General features: G+C 36.4%; 1 protein-coding gene across 1 annotated transcript; it reads right to left on the reverse strand.

Moving 5' to 3' along the window:
* Positions 1 to 321: 321 nt before the first annotated feature.
* On the reverse strand, positions 322 to 14247 carry LOC127869654 (diencephalon/mesencephalon homeobox protein 1-A-like). Its single transcript, XM_052412312.1, has 6 exons — positions 14163 to 14247; positions 9084 to 9175; positions 5997 to 6098; positions 1563 to 2185; positions 1042 to 1124; positions 322 to 576 (listed from the first exon to the last, which is right to left on the reverse strand). The coding sequence occupies exons 1-6, from the start codon at positions 14245 to 14247 to the stop codon at positions 410 to 412; spliced, it is 1152 nt and encodes a 383-aa protein (XP_052268272.1). The 3' UTR covers positions 322 to 409.
* Between the last annotated feature and the right edge of the window lie 2702 nt (positions 14248 to 16949).

The raw sequence follows: 16949 nt of genomic DNA on the forward strand, positions 1-16949 counted from the left end.
CGTTTACTTTATTTTCTAAAATATTGTTCGAAATATTCGTTGAATATGAGTGTTTATGGGCTTTTAACGTTTGAAGTACCAACATTAATTAATAGCATGCCGTGGTAACACATTGGATTTTGCTTCTAAAGTACCCGGGTTCGAAGCACAGGACACGCACATATTTTTATTATATCGTTTTACTTGTTTTTACATTGATATAATATTATACACAATACAGATTCATTTTATGACATTAAAAATCACAACAATATGTGAACACGTCACTTTAAACACGTGTACGCTGATGCTTCAAGTCTCACAGATCATACGTTTACCGTTTATAATTTTTATCTGTGAAAACTGTAGGATCCGATTTAATTCCTCAGCCCATTGATTGTCTGCGCAAGGATCCGATAATCTACCCGGTTCAAGATCTGTGTAGGGGAGAGCCCGGATCCGATGACGTCATGGCCTCACTGTGCTCGCGGGCGCGCCGTCGTAGTTCCGCCACGCTGCTCGTGCGCGTCTCGTGTCCGGCCAGAATGGACGTACATGGTCCACGTGATCCGCAACATCCGCAGAGTGGCATGTAGCCTGAAGGGAGCAAACGTACAGGAGCTGTGTGTTAAAAATATGTCTACAAATGTCTAAATGGTAATCGCTACATGATTGTCGCTAGAATAATGTATGTGTGTAGGGTGAGTATGTATTGTTTAAAAACCGTATTTTGGGTAATAGGAAAACGTGGGCTCTCTTTCTTCTGGTTTTATCCATAAATGCAAGATATACACCACGTTGTCGAGTAGTTTGACCTTCGGAAAAAGCGGAACAAAACACCATTTAGAATAAATGTTTTTACTAGCAATGGAATCACTCTTCAATACGAATGAAAACCAATGCAAATGAAAGTACAATCGTATATACAGCTGATTATGACATTTACATTTGTGGATACCGTTACTTAATATGGACTTATCCTTACTGCGCTGTATCACAAATCACAGCCACATACTATATCGGATTTCCTCGTATGTCGCTCGGCTAAGAGAAGGTACATACCTTTAAATGCTGGATGGGTGGGGAAATGCGATGGAAACATGGGCCGTGGGGCGAAGTAGTTGTCCAGGTACTGTTTATAGCTGCTGTAAATTGCAGTGTACTGTTAATAGTATGTTGGTATAAGATACATTATAAAGATGCATAGACTTCATACAATGTGCGAAGTGTTTCATGATTCATGACTTACAAACATAAAACCACTAGCACATATTAGATACTTTTTATGTTCTATTTCTGGCAAATGATAGGAGGATATGATTTTAATTACAAGTTAAGCAGATTTGAATGTTCAAACATATCTCTAAATCAACCGTTTGATGCGAAAATGGGTATTATGTTATTAAGGGCCAGCGTAGCTTATGACCACGTGTGGTCAAAACCTAACCTGTCAGTTAATGAGTCCATGAAAGCGTGCATGTCTATATAACGGACAGCGTATCTCCAGGCCGCATATGGCGTAACACCCATTTTCGCATCAAGCGGCTCATATATAGACTACTACGGGATCGATAGTGTGATACCTGTCAAGCATCGGGAAAAACGAAGGGCGGTTCATGGCGTTGTTACTCAGCGCCATGAGCGTTTGGGTGAAGGAGTGCTGCAACATGGGCTTTGACGTCATCATCAGGTTCGCTCGTGCGCTGTTAAAGAGCGCCATTGGCGCTAGCGGAGGTGTTGGCGGTTGCGGTGATGACGTCGCATCGACAGCTGTGCTGAGTTTGGGCGCGAACGGTGACGGTGAATCATTATTATTATTTGTAGCTACTAAATGGTGGATTGAGTGCGAATTTGGGACCTTTTCAATATGTTCCCGTTCATTTACAACTACTTTAGTGTCTTTATTCAAATGAACAGCATCACTCTTAGGCATTTCTTGTTCAGGTTCATCAACATCGTTTTTGTTTTCTCGTAATATGTCTTCTGTTTCAGTACCGGGTAAAGTCTCAGTATGCAATACACCCTCTTCGCTTTCTTTATCGTCTGCGTTCGTGCCCGTGTCCGACAAGTCACCGCAAGCATCGGGGTCAGCCTCGGTTTCAGATTTGACGTCATCAGTAGTGTCGTGCTCGTCCTTTGAGCCTGGCTGACGTTGTGTGAAGCGCTCACTTTTTCTCCATTTCGCTCTTCTGTTTTGAAACCAGACCTAAATATAAACAGCGACATAGCTAAACAAATCAAGCAACAGCGACATAGCTAAACAAATCAAGCAGCAGCGACATAGCTAAACAAATCAAGCAACAGCGACATAGCTAAACAAATCAAGCAACAGCGACATAGCTTAACAAATCAAGATATAAACAGCGACATAGCTAAACAAATCAAGCAAGACTCAGCGTGACGTTAATTAATTTATTTATCTATTCGGATATGTACATATTATCCCAAATGAAATTCACATAAAAAGTTGAAAAATAAGCACAACTATTAGATCTTATATTCTTCGCAACTCAAGACGCGGCAGCCTGCTGTTGTCATACAGTATGAAATCCGTCAATACTTATAGTCGTGTATAACGAGCTTCCTTCCATCCGCAAATCTTATATGTCACAATGGAACCTATGGGAAATAAACTTATCTCATTTCCGCGCATTTATATTTCATTTACTGCAATTCATAATCTAATATTGAAAATGTTTATTATGTTATGCAAACCGAATTAAAGATCTCACATTGTGGCACCTGAGACAGGCGCTTAAAGCTCCCGACGGATTAGGAGCCGATTTTTCTATTTTCCGTCTCCCTTTGTCCGTGGATGGGAATTCTATAGCGCCCGTCCCTTGACGACCATGAGCTCTCAAAGATAATGGAAAACTCCACAGAAGACATTTTCTCTGAGCTTTAGGTCTTTGCTAAACAAGCACCGCGATCAAGTAATAAATGTCATATCGCCTTGTTAAGGAATCGTCCAGAGCTTTGGTTACTATGGTAACCGTTAACCTGATCAGTATTGCTATTAGAATGCTTAACTCCATTAATTAGCTATTAACTTCTAATTTAATAACATTAAATGAAGATCAGTAAATAATGTAATCAGTTTTCCCCAGGCAGCAAGTACTCGCACTTATGCCGTCTGAATAAATCAGCACTCGAGCTAAATAAGAAAAAGGCGAACTAGATTCAGAACTTAAGTGGAAGTTTCAAATGTTGTACAACAATTTAAATTGTGTTGAACGTTTAGAACCTAGGTTAATTAGTTGCAATAGTACATCTACGTTAATGGCGTATCCATGAAACTTATAATAAATACATAAATAAAATCATTGAAACATATGTTTTTGCTACAAAGAACAATTTCAATATTTCAACTACATTGTATTTAATTGATCAATTTTAACAACGCACCCGAGTTGCTCTGCTTATTTAAACGCTAAGTTTAAACGTAATCTTATTGAAATAAACAAATGCGTGGCCTTAGAAACGTAACGAAATCGAATAATAAAAGTGTAGAATTCAGTGTAATTATACATAGAGAAGATGGTGAAGAACACGCGCATAATTCCGGAGCTGTCGGGTCTGATTCAAATCTTGAAACAGAAGTGGTGTCAGCCTATAGCTGCACCACGCACCCACACCACGCACTCTGTAATTTGATTTATATTAAGGAAATTGGATAATCGTGATTAGCTGTCCTTTCTTGTCACATCTGGGGCGCCGTCCGTAACTAGAGGAGGCACTTAGATCACGTGACCAGACTCGCTGTTAGCGCGCTAGTGTCATCGGGCGCTGTTGCCCTACGTTGAAGTTGCGAAGCTGTTTTCAGTTAACCCATTTATGACTAGTGGACTCTCCCATCCTTCTAAATTAGATCAATTTATTTCAAAATTAGGGATGTCTAGTATATTTCTTTATTTATAATATTTCTTACAGAAATTCATTCAGCAAACAGCGCAGACCCTGATGAGACGCCGCATCATGTAGCGTCTCATCTGGGTCTACGCTGTTTGCCAATGCCTTTTTTTCTAGACGCTAGGCATAAATTGATTAAGTGCAAGCTTTGAATTTAATTTCTAGAATTGATTTGCTTGAGTATATTTAAACTCTTGATGTATTAAATCAGACCGTAATCGTGTTAAATGTCAGTTTGCAAATCAGAATATTTATGTTTAACGAAACACATCAATAAAAAGCGGATTTTACTAACAAAATCTTTATTTCGGTAAAATAAGTTATTTTTATGAATACAATATATACTAGAAGTGGCGCGGCATAGATGTTATATTAAAAAGCAATTTTGGGTGGACAAGGCCTATGTTGGTCCCCGGGATGGGTGATGTGGACATGGATCGTCGAGATAGACCGTGTTGTCATAAGAGATGTTCAGTATTAATTTGAAGTCAATTAATGAATTGATGAAGAAGTTATGTTTAAAAAAAATGTGTACGAAAAAAAATGTGGGTACGAAAATTATGGGTACGAAAAAAAATTACCAAAAAAAATGTGGGTACGAAAAGAAAAACTTGGATAAGAAAAACATTTGGGTACGAACAAAATGTGGGTACGAAAAAACATTTGGGTACGAAAAAAATGAGGTACGAATTTTTTTTGGGAACGAACAAAATTTGTGTACGAAAAAATAATGCCAAAAAAATTGGGTACAAAATAATAACTGGGTACGAAAAATAATTGGGCACGAAAAAAAATTGTACAAAAAGAATGGGTACGGAAAAAAATTAGGGTACGAACAAATTTGGGTACGAACAAATTTGGGTACGAACACATTTGGGAACGAAAAAAAAATGGGAACAAAAAAAAAATAGGTACGAAACAAAAATTGGTACGAAAAAAATTGGTAAGTAATTAAAAATTGGTGCGAAAAAAACGGGTACGAAAAAAAAAATGGGTACGAGCAAATTTGGGTACGAAAAAAATTGGGTATGAAAACAATGGGAAAGAAACAAAATTGGGTATGAAAAAAATGGGTATGAAAAAAACAAGGGTACGAAAAAAAATGGGTGCGAAAAAAAAATTGGGTACGGCAACAAAATTGGGTACGACAAATTTTCGGTGTGAAACAAAATTTGGGTACACAAAAAATTGGGTACGAAAGTTTTTGGGTACGATCAAAAATTTGGGGGTACGAGGAAGTAGTACCCGTGGACCTCTCGTTAAATATGAAAGAGGACGAGAAACAAGCTGCATTTACCTGTAGGTAATGTGGACATGGATGGTCGAGATAGACCGTGTTGTCATAAGAGATGTTCAGTATTTATTTGAAGTCCATTGGTGAATAAATGAAGAAGTTATGTTAAAAAAATGGGTGGGCGTGGTCGGCCACTATCTCCTCCTACACTATTAGCACTAGAACATTGAAACTTACACACATGGTAGCTATGAGCATATGTGCTACGGTGCACTATTTGGAATTTTGATCTGACCCCTGGGTCAAAATTTATTATCATGTGCGTCGCATGTTGTTAGTAAAATGAGTTTTTTTACCCATTTTACCCATTTATTTACCCATAACTTTTGACCCAGGGGTCAGATCAAAATTCCGTCGCTCATAGCTACCATGTGTGTAAGTTTCAAGGTTCTAGTGCTAATAGTGTATGAGGAGATAGTGGCCGAACGGACGGATAGAAATATGGATACCAATAAAATATCCCCACGCTTTTCAAAGCGTGGGAATAATTTACATTGCATGCGTGTACAAAAATATACCGAGCATATTGATTTCTTTTCAGAAACGCGTTATTTCATCACCGGAGATTAAGATCATTTACATTTTCTTCTTCCCCTCAACCATGGTAAATCCACTCCCTTTCCAATAGCAGTGACCATAACAGAAAACACATTTGCGGTGAAAATTAGCTTCATACAATGCTGTCTTCATGTGAACAAGTTTTCAAGCGCAGAGATTGATATATAAATTTATATCATAACTTAGGATAAAAAAACACACATAATAAATGCATTTCTAAAACGAAAAGTAAGAAACGAAATGCGCTTGTCCTCACCTGTACCCGGGCCTCGGTAAGGTTGATCCTCAGCGCTAGGTCCTCCCTCGTGAACACATCCGGGTAGTGCGTCTGTGCAAACGCCTTCTCAAGCTCCTCCAACTGTAAGCGATACATCACCGTTGTTATATGTGCGACATAGTCATAAGAGATCCATCATCGTGGTAATATGTGCGACACAGTGATCAGAGATCCACCACCGTGTGCGACACAGTGATAAGAGATCCATCAATGTTGTTATATAGGCGGAACAGTGATAAGAGATCCATCACCGTTGTTATATGCGCGACACAGTGATAAGAGATCCATCACCGTGGTAATATTTGCGACACATTGATTAGAGATCAATCACCGTTGTTATATGTGCGACACAGTGATAAGAGATCCATCATCGTGGTAATACGTGCGACACAGTGATGAGAGATCCACTACCGTGGTAATATGTGCGACACAGGGATAAAATATCCACCACAGTGGTAATATGTTCGACACAGAGATAAGAGATTCATCACCGTGGTAATATGTGCGACACAGTGATAAGAGATCCACCACTGTGGTAATATGTTCGACACAGTGATAAGAGATCAATCACCGTGGTAATATGTGCGACATAGTCATAAGAGATCCATCACCGTGGTAATATGTGCGACACAGTCATAAAAGATCCACCACCGTGGTAATATGTTCGACACAGATATAAGAGATACATCACCATGGTGATATGTGCGACACAGGGATATAAGATCCACCACCGTGGTAATATGTGCGACACAGTCATAAGAGAACCATCACCGTGGCAATATGTGCCACACAGTGATAAGAGATCTATCACTTTGGTAGTATATGCGACACGTGATCAGAGATCCATCCCCGTGGTAATTTGTGCGACACAGGGATCAGAGATCCACCACCGTGGTAATATGTGCGACACAGTGAATGAGTATCCATCACTTTGGAAGTATGTGCGACACAGAGATAAGAGATCCACCACCGTGGTTATATATGCGACAGAATGATAACAGAGACATAACATTGGTACTATGTGCGCAAAGGAATAAAAGATCCACCACCATGGCTACACGTGTCATCCAACGGATAAGAAATCAACTGTGTGGTTATATGTGAGACGATGAGATACTACAGTGGTTATAAGCGCGATTGAGTGGTATGAGATCCTCCACCATTGTTTTATGTGCGAAACATTGTTTAGAAATCAACCGCCATGGTAAAATGTGCTATATAGTAATAAAAGATCCGCCAAAGAAGCTTCCGGTATATGCATGATACAGTCATAAGAGAACCGTGGCTATAAGTGCGATACAATAATCAGAGATCCACCACCGTGGTTATATATATTTTCGATAAGTGATTTACGATGCATCTCCATGGCTATGTTTTATCAATATAAAGCATTTAAAAAAGAACTTCATAAAATGTCAAAATATGTTAACAGTTACCTACAAATTTACGACACAATGATTTAAGACCAACTACCGTGGTCATACGTGTTGTGCAAAATGACAAAAGGTCCACGACCGTGGTAAAACCAAGGCACACGTGTACATGAAATCCATAATCGTAGAAAATTGTGAGAACATTTGGCTTGTACACAAAATCCACAACCGTGTTTATAACGTAAAATGCAATGGCAAAATAAATCCATTCGTTGGATACAATAACAAGAGATCCAACGATGGGATACTCCATGCCATTCTTTAACGTTCACACACAAATTAAAGAGACCTTCCACTGCAGTTATACATAGACAATAATGAAAAATTACCACAGCCCGTGGTCATTTGTGCGCTAACAATTCCCAGATGTCGACCGCCGTGATTGTTTTACACGTAGGAACACAATAACAAGAGGGCGAACCAGTATGTTGTTATACGTTAGCTTATAATGACAAGAGATCTAACGTCGTTTTTAGCTGTACCCAAACAGACAGGATACAGTGCGCAAAATAACATTGAGCACAATAATAACCGCTGATATACAATGAACACTAACACTTACGATCCACCAACGTGGTTACATGCGGGAAAAAAATATCAACCGACGTAGTTCAACTTAACTATGATTAGACGCCCACCACTCTGATTATATATTGGCACACATTGACAATAGATTCACCACCGTATTTATACGTGAGCACATGATGAGGACAGATCCATCGCTGCCGTTGAATGTGAGCATACAATCCGGGAAACAATGGGTAAATATCCGCAACAGTAATAACAATATACATGTACACACAATTGCAAACTATCTGTTGATATACATGTACATGGATGCTAAATGACAGGAGATCCACTCCCGTTGTCAACCTATTTATGCCTAGCGTCTAGGCAAACAGCGTAGATCCTGATGAGACGCCGCATGATGCGGCGTCTCATCAGGGTCTGCGCTGTTTGCTTAAATGAGTTTCTGTCAGAAATATTCTAAATATAGAAATAAATAAACTTAACATCCCTAATTTTGGAAATAAATTGATCCAATTTTGAAGAATCGGAGAGTCTACTAGGCATAAATGGGTTAAACGAGGGCACACAACGATAACAAATCCATTACCGTAGTTATACATTGGCACACTACGACAAACGATCCTAGTTACTAGAACGTGTTGACACTTACTTACACGTGATTCATCGTGTTGATTGGTGGAAACGATTTAACAGAAAAAGACAAAATGCACATATGCACATCATAAGTCAAGGGGTATCTACTCTTCCGAACAATGAAAAGAAATCCACCAAGGTTATAATACTACGTGGATAGAATGATAAAAGACGCACCAAGAAATCCACAACAGCGGTCAATCGTTATCAATCGAAATGAACAATAATATAATGACTATACCAACCAATTAACGTATAGCATATTATAAAAAAGATACTCAAGTAAACTAATAAAACTTTAAACTATATGAACTTTTAAGCTGTGTCAACTTAGATTGATATGATGAACATATAACGATGTATATATTACACAATGCTTACAATGTACACGAGTATATGCACTTCATAAACGAAAACAATTAATACATAGTTATTTTGTTTATTCCATATTAGATCTATGTGCACATACTTGTTGCAATGTGAATGTGGTGCGGTTACGCCGTTGTTTCCGTCTCGCAAAGGCGTCGTCATGGAGGTCGCTATGGAGACCGTATCCGGCAACTGAATGAAACGTAACATGTCAGTATATAGCATGTATGACATTTCATATAAATAGCCAACTGACAAATAGAACACAGTTGTAATGTCAAACTTTTTCATAACTGTAAATTGGGCACAAACGGAACTTTTGTCCGTCAAACAAAGAGATAACCAAAATAAATCAAATAAAATAACGCATCATCAATAGACAATGACTTTTTCTAAAATTGTATAAACTTGTGTATGATAATATATGATACGTGAATAATAAACGTATACTCATCTGTGAAGATTGATTACAAAAACAAATATGTTTAATCGCCGAATAATGCGAGTCGTTTGTTGCACGTATTTATGAACAAATAAACTTCAATAAACCATTCCGCGAAATGTATTCTACACTAAAGGCTTTTGTCGTATTCACAAAACAATTCTTAGAATTTAGCGTTATTCGTAAATTTGGAAGGTTAAGAATTGCTTAAATATTGAGTCACATTTGATTTTAACTGCCTCTATCTACATCATTCTATATGTAGAACATTTTGTTAGACATTATCGCCTATGGAAGTTTGTAAATATTGAAACGCCGAACGCATTTTTCTTGGTTCTCAATTATAAGAATGGTTTGGTTAATACGGGCCATATAAATATAGCTGCAGAAACTTCAGCGTTCATGTTTTATAGTTCCGATATATCTGTTTTAATCGCACAAAGTAAGACATTTATGGACGACATTTAAAAGCATGCAAGCCAGAAATAGACTATATTTTAAATCACGATGTAGCCTCAGAGAATGTGTCCTCAAGGATGAGTCGACGCTAATGAGAAGTAAACACGAGCCATAAGATGCTAATTCTCCAATAATTCCATTAAGTGAACTATTATTTCCAAAGGTTTTGTTCAATTGTCCACACCATTAGTCGTTGAAGAGAAATTTGTTTTTGATGACAAGATATCGTGCCTGACCAGTGATCGTGAAATCTCTCAAATGAGTAAAGAGGGGTTTGCTTCCGCTGCTGTCCTATAGCTGCAGTAAATTTTCAATTAGTCCCCGTGATTAGAAAACAAAGGAAGGAAATAAACTAATAAGGCATGGCTACGTAAGCGTTATTAGCAGGTTAATGTGTATCTATGGGCGCAAGCGATCTACAACTTCCGGGATTAAGAATTTAATGCAACCAATCAGATCCACTAAAGATATTCGCTTCGGAACAGCTTCCGGTAATAATTAACAAAGATCTAAGAAAGTATTGAACATGTATCTTAAACATGTAAACAGGGTATAATAACAAGTATTGACATGAAAATAAAAAAATAAAAACACTTTTTTTGTCGTAAAATGTCATCAAATATTTTGCTAAATGTTTTGTTCTTTTCGTGAGAATATACGAAAATGGCAAACCACATGTAATATAGAGTGTCCTGAATGTAGACGCAAGTCAGATACACAATGAAAACGTGACGATTTATCCTAAAGAAACTTTGTAGCTATTGGCTGCAATATAACGTAAACAATGCAATGTAACGTTTTTTACCTGTTTACTTTATATAAAATTTATCAAAGCATTGTGTGTTTGGTTGGTTTATTTTTATTTTTTACCATGGATTTTATGTATCTTTATTCGGCAAAAATAAAGTAGCCAAAGTTAATTCGCAACTTTGTTCCGTTATAATAACAAGAAACAAAAAGGTTTTAACACTTGAGTAAGTGACCTTGTCAAATAATTTCTGATTACTTCTAATATCCAACGATCGGTTTGTCATAATTAGTTCTTAGTGACCGTATGCCTCTTCGCGGATGATAATGCTTCTTAATTGTGTAACGCAGGAATTTTATTGAATAATTGTATTTGTATGTGAGTTTGATTTGATTAAATCCAGCGGCTCCTGCTAGGCCTTTTAAAGAAATGGCATTTTAAAAGCATGAATTCACAAAAGCGCGTGAAATTCAATGAAAGTTTAGATTTAATGTGTGATTCAATTTTCCCGTTTCACAGATAATTCAATTTACCGTTTACCGAACACGACCGTTGAAACATGGCTGTCACATCTCGAAACTTCGGAGACTGCTAAAATGTCGTAAATATTGAATGGCTTATCGTGGAATCAACTGAACAACATTTGTGCCTTGTTCGGAGAAAACGGGGCAAAATGCATATGCGTAAAGTGTCGTCGCAGATTAGCCTGTGCAATCCGCACAAGCTAATCAGGGACGACACTTTCCGCTTTTACTAGATTTTCGGTAAAAAGATACTTCCTTTCAACGAAATATACCATTAAAGCGGAAAGTGTCGTCCCTGATTAGCCTGTGCAGACTGCACAGGCTAATCTGGGACGACACTTTACGCACATGTATTTTGCCCAATTTTCACAGCACAAGACACGTTTATTTGAAGTTATTGAAGCTGTTGATGTATGTTTCGTCATATGTTTAGCTAGATGCAAACATGAAACATAGTGCAAAACAATCTTAACGCAGTAGATTAACTTTAATTATGTGTCGGTGCCTTATCTTAATTAAATATATAAAAAAACATGCACGATATACATCGGGACAAAAGTAGATAGTCACAAGTTGAAGATGTAACAAAATCAATAACTTAATATTGCTGTATAAACGTGTATGTGGCTTTTGCGGTGGAAGCGTATTGGTTGCTTCACGCTTAAATATTCGCCGAAAAAATTACCCGGTCCAGTAATACTGATGATAAAACAAAGATAGCTGCAAAATCACTCTTCGCCGCCACAATAACCAAGCGAATCGCCGACAATCAATTAAAACAAATCCGATCCCTTACAATCCATTATAAGCCTAAAATGACCACTCGAGGTACTCAGATGCTATCGGCGGCCCTTGATCAAATGCAGGGTCTGTCAAACGCTTGTCACTCGGATTGGAATCCCATCCGCTCACCTTGTATTTGAGAACACTTTATCCGATTGTACGCGCAAATGAAATTATGCTTCTAAACCATTTGGCCCTCCAATTTGATAACCAGGATGATATATCGGAAAGAAAGAGAAATCGAAAAAGTTTTGTTATAATTGTTATTGAGACTGTATTATATTTATGCTTCGTGCTTTTATGATCTACATAGAAATATCATAAATACATACATTGATCCTAAAATGCGTCTGTGTACTACAACGCTTTTTTCTCATGTGTTATGTTATTCTACATGTGTAAATCCCACAAAACGTTAATAAATTATATTGATAACAAACACAGCCTGTTTTGTTTCAGAAAGCCGTTAAACAAAAAAGTCGTTTTTAATGTTTATAAGTATTCGAAAACGTATGTCGTTTGTCAAAAAAACAAATTAAAACGTGAAAACAAAATTAAGCGTTTGTAACACCTATTGTAATAACTTTACTAAGACCCACTTCGCATAGTGTCTGATCCGCATATCTTGAATTGATCATACCCATGAATATTTCTTATTATATTCTTTTTTATATGGATTTGTTATACCATTTAAAATATAAAAGACTATTCTCGAAACGAATCAGCTGCGTTCTGGGAAACCTGGGCTTAATACATGAACGTAAAGTGTCTTCCGAGATAAGCGTGTGCAGTTCGCACAGGCTAATCAGGGACGACACTTTCCGCCTAAATTGGATTTTTGCTAAGAAAAGAATCCATTTAAACGAAAAATGTCATACAAGCGGAAAATGTTGTCCCTGATTAGCATGTGCTGACTGCACAGGCTAATCTGGGACGACACTTTACGCACATGCATTATGCCCAGTTTTCTCAGAACACGACTCATATGAATTTGTTATTTTAACACATCTCCGACATGTCTTGAAACAAATGTAATTTATCTTCCAATATGACTTTCCTTCACAATTTTTGTATCTCAGAAAACAGTTCCAGGCAGTTTACACTTTGGCAATACCGTAATTAGATTTAACTTCGTCGAATCGAATGTAAAACATGATTTGAATCACTTGATAGGATAAGTTTTATTCTGTTGAAAATTCAATTGTTAACACGAAGTTCTACAAGGCAGAACATTAATTTGGAAAAAAAATCAATCCAGAGACTTCTCTACAATAACATTTTTGAAGGCATTCTTTCCAAGTTGATTAACAGAATTACTACCCAATCAATGCCTTGGTTTAATTAATGTAATTGAATTTAAAGTCACAAAATTAGTTAGTTAAGAAACTTCGCACAAATGTATGTAACCTAAAAACGCGTTGTTTTTAGCGTATCGCATGTTAATTCTTCGAATCAAAACAACTCCACAAGAACGCTGACAGAGAGTTAATTCCCCTAATTACGTTAGCAGGGTTAATTACGCTGATTAAGGGCGCGGATGTGCTTAAATTTGGTTCCGTAATTCAATATAGGCATACAGATTTCGACTTTTAACCTTTTCATTGCCTCAGTTTGTCTTACGTGTTCCACGTTGTTCCAGATTGTCCTGGGAACTTATCCACGTGCGCACCAATATTCGGGTGAACGTGTGAATTGAATGTACCGAGCGAGCGCGTGAGTTCTTTATGACGCTATATTTGTTCTCTTTGATAAAGCTTTGCATCAGAAATGTTGACAAGATCACGAAATAGTGTTCATTAGAACATTTAATAGTTGAGTTCTCACTTTAGCATTTATAATCGAGGTGGTAAACATAACTTAAATACATTTTACAGAATTTGTTTTATAATTGTTTAACGATTAATTCCTTTGATGAATGAATCACGACTGTATACTAATTTTTGCCTGTAGATGACTCTACACTTATTGAAAGCGCAAATACAATACATCATGTATATATAGTTCGGCACTATAAAAAAAGAAATCATGTAATGTTGGAGTGACACATGAATTTATTATGAATAAAAACCGGCACATGTACAAATCAGTGGCAAACAAAACGCACAACAAAAAATAACTTGTAAGCAAAGATAATTTTAAAGATCATCTGTTAGACCATCCGACATGAAAAACAACGTGCAGTAGAGGTACAGAAACCACATCATTATGTATACATGTACTTACAAGACGGGTGTGTCTGGAAGGGTAGGTCCAGCCCGAGGGGTCGGGAGGCGGGGTGAAGACCCGGGGGGCAGTGGAAGCAGAACATGGCGGCTTGACTGAAATGGTAAACGAAATATAGATGGTATCATAATATATAGGAATACAAACACGACACTTCTTTATTTTTATCTTAATTATTATCGTATTATAGTAATGTCGTTTTTTGAAATTAATGTTATCATAATTATTACGTTATAACATGTATACATGTATGTATAGCTTATTACTTCTTTTAACGATATTTAGACAAACATTACATATGTGAAATTGTAATATTTATACCCTAAAAATATATATTTAAAATATGACTTAAAATTACAGATATCCGTTATACAGTGAGCAATAATTCGGAGATCTGTTGCGTAGATGGCACATGTCCAAGTGTTTATTAGCCACGCATCAGCACAATATATATGTTTATTGGGCTATAAATGACATTCAAACATAAGTTCGATGCTTACACGTCTTAAAATATTGATTTGAGCAAATAAAATAAGAACTATATTTTTCTATTATGTGGTCATGTTCGTGGTTCTTTTGGGTCATTTACCAAACTAGTATGCTTATATTACGAGAAATCGTGTTTGGAATTTATATTTTAATTGTAATCACTTCGTTGGGTTGAAGACTATAATTATAATCATATGTTGATGCAACGTTATTAAATGCTAAAATGATGCACATAATGTCAGTAGTACAAAATGTCCAAAACCGACCTTCAAAATAGTCTTACACTTTACGCGCATGTTTCCAAGTCCCGTTTTCCCAGAGCGAGGCTCATATATAGAGAATAACAGGTTACTGTCCCCTCGTTTTGAAATATATGAGGCGAGGCTTAGAATAATATAACGGCGAGGCTTGCCGAGCCGTTGTTTTATTCGTGCCGAGCCTGATATATTACAAAACGACGGGACAGTAACCTGTTTTTCTGTTTATCATACGACATTTTCCATAAAATCTGCAAAACAATCCATTTCTTTATATTGAATATGTACGGATTCCCTTTGATTTTGCTGATCCGGCGTTTACACGTTGACATACATGTAGAAACGGCGTTCGAAAAGACAACACGAATAATAGCTTATTTTAAACATCGTTTAGAGAAAAAAAGTTGTTTGCCCTACGAATGGGAAGAGTACAACCGCTTTAAAGCGGGTATATACGATTTTTATATGTGTTTAATTGTAATATATTGATACAATATGTTACAAAAACACAAAATAGGCAAGAAAAATTATACATTAAAACCGAATTTCATAAAATGCAGCAAAGACAAATAAGCGCCCCGAGCCGATAGTGACGTACATATTTTCCTACAATAACCGAAGCATTCGTCTTTGTATTAGGATCGGAGTTAGTGTTCGTGTGTCGTAGGAATAGATATCGTTGCAGGGATTCAAATAAACCGTTAAACTAAGTTTCAATTCAAATCGTACATGTATGGTATACATGCTGGCGAATTCGGCTGTACACCCGTTTTCAATTTCAGAATTAAAAATCTGGCTTATTTCGCAGTTTTCGAGACATGTTCTTCTTAACTTTTATTTTAATTTATATTGAACTATATATATAATAAGTGGTTTACACAGTTTATATAAATTCATAAATATTTGACAAAATCGTATATACCCGCTTTAATTATAAACGTCTTGAATTGGAGATCAGGAATGGACTGCAGCGACAAATTTAATCTAAGAACACACTTCACCGAATAATTTGGAGACGCCATTTTGGAGGTGTGTATTGAAATTGAAATTTTGATGATGGTGTCAATATCGACATAAGCGTGTAAAATCGTTTGTTTAAATAGTTGAGGATTAGCATACAGTTATCATTTGTCTTGACTTTCTGTGCAACATTTGCGAGTGCAATGACTATCGATATTTAAGATTTATTGCCCCATTGATGACGTCATTTAACTTATGCAGTAAGGGCGATTTTTTTTTAAATAAACGTTTTGTGATTTATGACTTTAAACTAGAATAAAATATGTACGTTCTTGGTATCAAATTGTTTGTTTTGTTGAACCTGATTCATGTTGATAGAAATTGTTGACTTTATTGAAAAACTCCAAACATTGACTGATATAAGAAATTCCTGTTGACCATGATATAAAAACATATATCAGGCACCGTTATATCAGGCATATATCAATGCGGTGGTATGATAAAAATCCAAGCCGAATGTTTCATATCATTTATATTTAAACAATTGTTATTATGTCCAACAATCATACACTTGTGTTCAAAACTATCGTCGAAAAAACGTTCCCATATAAAAACACGCTTTAAAAATATTTCTAAACCATTTCAATTTATGTTCAAAAATTATAATTCAATTATATTTTGAAATGCGTGAACATATCTGAAATTTTGTTTCTTTCAATTTTGACAAAGTGTGACTATTTCTTCGACAACCACGTCCATATAAATATTTTATTGACCAATGACATATGGGCGGACAGAAATGAATATACATGCAATTAGATATTGTGTTTATTCATCGGTTCAACTTGTAAATCGTGTATCTAATGAATATTTGATTGCGTTTACGTTTTTTTTAATTATAATAAATGACAACACATTTCTTATGCACACTCTTATTACAATAACCTGAATCTTATCATGATAACCTGATAGTGTTACCTTTACATATATGTGCAAGTAATTATAAAATTGTGTAATATGCCAAATTATTATTATTATTATTTTGTATTAATTCAATACTCAAATTCTAAAGAAAAACTTA

This window comes from Dreissena polymorpha, chromosome 2, assembly GCF_020536995.1.
Source record: "Dreissena polymorpha isolate Duluth1 chromosome 2, UMN_Dpol_1.0, whole genome shotgun sequence".
NCBI lineage: Eukaryota > Metazoa > Mollusca > Bivalvia > Myida > Dreissenidae > Dreissena > Dreissena polymorpha.